The sequence below is a fragment of the Nicotiana tabacum genome, chromosome 16, assembly GCF_000715075.1.
Source record: "Nicotiana tabacum cultivar K326 chromosome 16, ASM71507v2, whole genome shotgun sequence".
In the NCBI taxonomy this organism is placed as follows: Eukaryota; Viridiplantae; Streptophyta; class Magnoliopsida; order Solanales; family Solanaceae; genus Nicotiana; species Nicotiana tabacum.
The window spans coordinates 157,887,134-157,893,792 of record NC_134095.1 but is presented as its reverse complement, the minus strand read 5'-3'; the positions used below and the strand labels follow the sequence as shown (position 1 = coordinate 157,893,792).

Below are 6,659 nucleotides of genomic sequence, written 5' to 3'. Positions count from 1 at the left end.
GCAAACGATGCTTATTTTTGTAATTTTTTAATTTTTGTAAAACAAATTTAATTGCTAACAACTATATAATTAAATCCTACATGCAAAATGCGACATATTTTTGTATTTTTTATTAATTTATCAAATAAACACGCACAGACAAATACAAATAATTATTCAAAATATCACAAAATATCACAAAATTGCACACCAAAGAAAAATCATTTTATTTTTGGATTTTTTGGGAGTAATTCTCATATAGGGCAAAAATCACGTGCTTACAGCTGCCCCTCTTTGCATTTTGCCGGGCTACTATGAAGGTTGCATAGTTTGAAAATTGATCTATGACAACTATGATGGATGCAAGATTATCGACTTGGGGCAATCTTGTGATGAATCTGAGGGAAACACTTTCCCATGGTCTCTGAGGGACATGTAATGGCTGCAAGGGTTCTGTCTGTGATGAATGATTTGACTTGTCCTTGTGGCATGGCTGACAAGTCTTCACACGCTGAGAAGCGTCACCAGTCTTTTGAGGCCGATGACATGATGGCTGATTGTTGCTGCGTAGGGTAGCCAGAACCAGGGGTTCCTGTCTGTTGACTACCTTCTCCAACTGCATGGCCGAGATGTTTTCAGCGGCCATCCTTATGGGAAAGCATGGTATGGTGCAGGGCTTGGCCCATTTTCTCCCATCATCAGGAGCATGTTGGCATATGGTACCAGTATGGTGTTGGTTTGCCTTATAAACTCCAAACCCACTATAATGTCGAAGTCATCTATGATTGCGATGCGTAGGTCGATGCTTCCTTTGTATGGGCCAAGTTTTACTGGGACGTTTGTAGCTGTTCCACCCAATGTCTGGGGTGGTGAGTTGATAGCCTTGATGCGGCCTTTGCTCTTTTGCACAACAAGCCAGGCGCTCTACTTGAGTTGAAGCCAAGTAGTTGTGGGTAGCACCCGTGTCTATCAATACATGAAGAGGCTTGCCGTTCACTTTCAATTCGACGAACATTAGGGTCCTCACTTGTTTAGGAGGCCTCTCGTCCATCTTTTCTTTCCCTTTCTTGGTAATTGGGACTGAGATTTTCTTAGGAGGACATGCACTGGTCCCCGCTAAGGCATGTGGGATAGAGCCAACAATTGCATTGAAGGTGCCTACCTAGTCTGATTTTGATGTGTCTGATGCATCTGACTTGTCCTCGACAGTCTGATGAGCATTGACCTTTATGTTTGGGCATTCATTGTTCCAATGTGCCCCACCGCAATGACGGCATTCTGAGGGAGACTTTCTCCCCTGATTGTTGTTGATGGATGCAACACTGTTGCTGTTGGAGGGAGGAGTCTTAGTTTTGGATGCACTCCGATCTCCCCCACTTTTGCTTGGGCCACCATTGCTGGGATGGTTCCCATTGAATCCCCCTCGGATAGACGGTTGGGGCCTATCGTTCTGAGTTCCCAAATGATAATCGCCAAGGCATTCTGCAGCTTGAATGGCCTTGGGCAGGGTGTCTATCCGTTGTCTCTGTAGGTCCATACGGGTATGAGGTTTCAAACCTTCTATGAATGCGAGAGTTTGTCTTTGTCCCCCATGTCGCGTATGTTTAGCATGAGTGTGGAGAATTCGTGCACGTACTCCCGCACTGATCTGGTAAGGCGGAGCTCCCGTAGCTTTCTCCTTGCATTGTATTCCACATTTTCGGGGAAAAACTGCAGGCGTAGTGCTGCCTTCAATTCATCCCATGTCTGGAGAGTATCTTCATCGGCCTTGATGGCTTTGTATTTAACCCGCCACCAAAGTTTGGCATCGCCCTGAAGATACATGGCAGCAGTTGCTACCTTTTTGGATTCTTCCAAATGGACCACGACATCGAAGTATTGTTCGATGTCGAAGACAAAATTTTCCACTTCTTTAGCATCCCGGGATCCGTCGTATGGCTTTGGCTCCGGTATCTTAAGTTTTTGTGGAATGGGGGTGAGGTTTGCTGCACCCCTGATATGGTTGTCGCCTACTCGAAGTAGGCTCTGTAGGGCAGTATTGACAACATTGAGCTTGCCTGTCAAGTCATCTATGGTTTGCTGCATGGCAGTTATTCTGTCTGCCTCTTGTTGCCGATGGGCTAAATCGTCGGCACGCTCCTGTTGGAGGTCCTCAAATTTGCCATGAATATTGGCAGTTTCAATGGCTGCCGTTTGTCGGTCCTCGTCGGAGTCACGACTGATGTTTGCAATGTCATTTTCCGCCTGCCGCATTCGGCGGTCCAGGTCGTCCAACCTTTGCACTAGGTTGTTGTTTTGATCAGGCACCGTATCCACGATGGGTCGTAATCGGTCAACCGTCTCTTCTAGGGATGCTAGACGCTCCCCATGATTCACCATGGTCAGAAATGGTGATGATGGCAAATGTGTTCCCTCGTCCGATGTCGAGCCTAGGCTCTGATACCAACTGTTATGCAACGCCTTCCTGATGTTCTTTAGAAGGGCAACATAAGGCTAAGCAACCGATGTCAGTGCGGTTGCTGTCCGCCAATGAGGTCCCCTCCGCACGCTAGACTAGATTGTCAGTGCCGTGCGGGAAAACCAATATCACGAGCAATTGCAGAAGCTGAGAGAGAATTGAGTTTTGAATGATGATGATGATTTTACTGATGAATGAAATGATGATTACAAAAGATGCGGTGTCGAGGGGGAGAGACACCAGTACAAAAAATTGCTTGCTTGAAAATGTTTGATTGCTTGATCCCCCCTAATAATACTATAAAAAAAAACCAAAGTTACATGACTAGTCCTAATAAAGCTGTAAAAGCACACTGAATGAAAATGATGTAAACTAGCCTATAATTACAATGAAAATGACTTAGTTTATTACAATGTAGAACTAAGTTCGATGACAGCAACTTTGTCTTGCGGGTCAGGGTCTGCGCGTGCAATGCTATGGGCGCGTGCGACACTTGTTGTGTTTGCCTGAGGCTGGGCGCTGGTGCTTGGCATCAGGGTCTGTGCGCGAGGCACTGTTGGAATGGGCCTGCAGCTGGGCGCTGACGAGGCATCAGGATCTGCGCGCGCGACATTGTTAGGGCGCGCGACGCTGTTGTCATTAGCCAGCCACTGGGCGCTAGTGAGAGGCACCGGTGGGGCGACAGAGGCGCATGCACGCTTGTCACTTGGCACAGCCAAGACCACGAGGTCGACCATGGCGCTAGGCATTGTGAGGCTTGCTAGGCCGCCATGGGGCGTGGCCATGGGGTCATGGGGCATGTCTGGAAAGCGGCCAATGACAGAACTTGTGATCTTAGACACATGGCCGTATGCCCCTTATACCATATGGAGTGTCACGGGACACCATTTGGTCAAAATTTTTCACTAAATATTTATAAGAAAAATAAAACTATGGAGTATACGTAAAGAAAATGACATTGCTTGTTATTATAGTGATTTATTCATTTGCTTAAAAAATAAAAATATTGAGTATACGTGTAGAAAATGACACCGCTTATCATTATTGTGATTTATTCATTTGTTTTCTTCTCTCTTTCAAATTATGACATTGCTTATATAAAATCTTGCGTACGTCACTGCTTAGACATGTGCCATGACATTTTTATGACCATCACTTTCTCATTAGACTATTTTAGCCAAAAAGTATTGATGTTGACCCTACATTGTGATTCTTCTTTCTCTTATAAAATTTTAGTTAGATGAACACTTATCTGCTGCATATCGGGGTGATTTTTCTCTTTTATGAAAGCCGGTATCTCACTTTACAAGTAGAGAGTCTCGATGTGGGATGTACATTGTTGAATTTACTTTATCAGCTCTAGCATCTTGAGGCAGATCAAAAGCAGTCAAGAATTTCTAAAAAGGATCAAGGAGGATCCGATCCTAAATGACAAGGAGGAGTAGGAGCTAAAGACCACAACATTTAGGGTAAAACAAAAAATTAGTTAAGAGTTTTCAAATATAAAATATGTCATTCTTTTTTAAACAGATTAATTAAATAAGAAAGAGTGATATATAAAATAAATAAACAGAAACAGTAACAACAGGAAATAAGGTTAATTTAAAGCATAACATCGTTATGGTTATCCACTTTAACTATCATCCAAGAAAATTCAGATCCAGAAATAACAACAATAACGACAACAAACAACTATATATATACAAGAGCATGATATATAGTACTAAAATATATCTGAAACACCACCTTATAAATCCAAAGAAGGCATGCAAAATCATGTTCTTATTAGAATTTTACATTGTTCCATTATCATTTTCTTATTATGTTATGGAAATTAATCATACTCTAGGCAAATCACTCAGCAACAATATTATTAGTCTGTTCACAAATAGTTGCACCTGCACCATGTGATTGATCATGTCCTTCTGCCGCTTCTATTATTTTCTGATTTCTTGATCTTTTCCTTTTCTTCTCATAGCTAATCCCTCTAGACTTAGACTGAAAACTACGAACATCACGTAAGAAAAGCTTAACTGCTCGAGTCCCAAACGGATTCATTTCTGAATTTCCTCCATGTTCTTCATAAGCAGCTCGAAGACGCCCTATAAGCGCATCAAGACTTCCCCAAGCTTGCCTTAAAGGACATAGGCATGGCGATGGAGGATTCAGCACGCCAAAAAATGGACAATTTTGGTTATGAACTTTGGTCTTTCCGAACTGATCCAAGTACCTGTTGGAAATCAATTAAGAGTTTAAGAGCTATATAAGCGCTAACGGTATGTAACCTGATGTGATAGAACAAATTATGCTGATAATTAATATAAAAGAATCTTTGTACTGCATATAACTTAAGTGGAACATGAAGAATATATAGGAGCAAAGACTAATAGAATCGAGAGAAAGTTGAAAACCTAGTCTTGCCCAACTGATCTAGATACCTGTTGAAAATCTAAGCGTTTAAGTTCTATGCACTATTAACAATATAAAAAGTATATATTTACATAATCAGGTAGTTCTATTTAATATGTAACAGTGATTGACAACTTAAAATAAACAGTAAGTAACCTGCTATAACTGTCAGTGCATATAACTTAAATACTCCTTAGTCACTCCGTTTATAACTTAAATACTCCTTAGTTACTCCGTTTCAATTTATGCCCAAAAGAATGCCAAAAAAGCACTGTCCATTTCTTTTTTAGTCTATACCAAAAAATGATATCTTTTTATATTTGGAAACAATTTACCTTTATACGACAATTTATAACCACATAAAATATATGTACTTCATTATATATCACAAGTTCAAAAATCTTTTTTTTTTGTTAAACTCCGTGTCTAGTCAAATAGGTTCACATAAATTGAAACGGAGGGAGTGTTTGAATAGAACATGGATAATAGGAAGAATGATTAACAGAATAGAGAGAAAGTAACTAGCTTGGTATTTCCATATAAGATAGTGAAGTGAACATGCTTATTTATAGGCTTAATTAATTCAAATAATAGATCGGAAAAACCCTCAACTACTACACTTAAAGCCAAGTGTTATTCCGGAACCAAATTTTGACCGTATCTTATTCTTATTTTGACTAACAAATACATGTGAAATATAGGAATTATATATACTAACAAACAGAAGTACTAATAAGTTCAAAACTTTGAAATTAAATATTACCTAAGAAATTCCAGGACGTGAACACTGCTGCAAATAGAAAACGACAATGGCGGATGGTGGTTTCTTAAGTATTGACAGAAAGTGTTCCAATCTCGACGTTTCTGGTTCTCATATCGACTTAATGGTGGAGCTGAGAAAGGAATAACAGTAGTGTTTGAGAGATCACTACTTTTGCTGGGAATAATATTTCTTGAAGTTACATTGACTTTTGCTCTCACAAAATCCATGGGAAATATAGTATACTAAAAAGGCGAGAAATGTTCTTTCTATCTTATGATTAGTCAAACGCTAACAAGCAAGAAAACAGATATACCCTAAGCAACAACTGTTGTTTCCCTCTAAGGTTTATCAGATCTTATGGTTATTTTTGTAAAATCTTATTGTGTAAGAGTCAGAAAACCCCCTATATTGAGGTGAACTGGAACAGCTTTTACTATTAGTAATTAGTAAGAATAATATAAGGGTCAAATATGTAGTTGACCTAGTGTAGCATGGTCAAAGGTTGAAGATGAAAATGGCAAACTTTAGAGTAGTAAATCAAATGAAGGATATATCCTAATAACACTACAATAACATTATGCATATCGACTACGAAGATTTTGGCTAGTTACAAAAAAAGGGATTTCTCTATAGTAATACTTTGAAATTTTTTGTATAGAAATCTTGAGAAAGAGCTGAAATTAGTGAGTAAAAGAGAGAAGTAGATAACGTCCTTTGATTTTTGGTCCAAGAAAAGGGGGAAGAAAATAGATTAGACATCCATTTGTGTGTGAAAAAGGAGAAAAGGGTCAAGAAAGTGAGAGAGTGACATTTGTGGAAAGAGTATTGTGAGAAAGGGGAAAGTTTTTTGGCATTTATTTTGAGGTTGTAAAAATGTATGTACGACGTTAGGTTTTGCTGGTAACCCTACTATTGCTAGTACTGGTTTATTCACTATTAGGGCACGTGTCAAATTTGGAACTATTGAAAATAACACTACTTATTATAAGGGGAAACTACAAGCCAACAATTCCAGGAAACTTCATAGCAAATGCCTTTAATTCCAAGAAA

The 6,659-nt window shown here is 39.6% G+C and overlaps 1 protein-coding gene across 1 annotated transcript; it reads right to left on the bottom strand.

The window, feature by feature from the left end:
• Window positions 1–4,187: 4,187 nt before the first annotated feature.
• On the bottom strand, window positions 4,188–6,435 carry LOC107831648 (protein LIGHT-DEPENDENT SHORT HYPOCOTYLS 1-like). The gene is made up of 2 exons (XM_016659428.2): window positions 5,610–6,435; window positions 4,188–4,667 (listed from the first exon to the last, which is right to left on the bottom strand). The coding sequence occupies exons 1-2, from the start codon at window positions 5,834–5,836 to the stop codon at window positions 4,292–4,294; spliced, it is 603 nt and encodes a 200-aa protein (XP_016514914.1). The 5' UTR covers window positions 5,837–6,435; the 3' UTR covers window positions 4,188–4,291.
• Between the last annotated feature and the right edge of the window lie 224 nt (window positions 6,436–6,659).

Excerpts from the sequence above, each read along its gene's own strand:
- LOC107831648 (XM_016659428.2), bottom strand. The coding sequence starts at position 5,836 with ATGGATTTTGTGAGAGCAAAAGTCAATGTAACTTCAAGAAATATTATT. Across the intron at positions 4,668-5,609 it reads CACGTCCTGGAATTTCTTAG|GTACTTGGATCAGTTCGGAA; the intron begins GTAATATTTAAT and ends GATTTCCAACAG.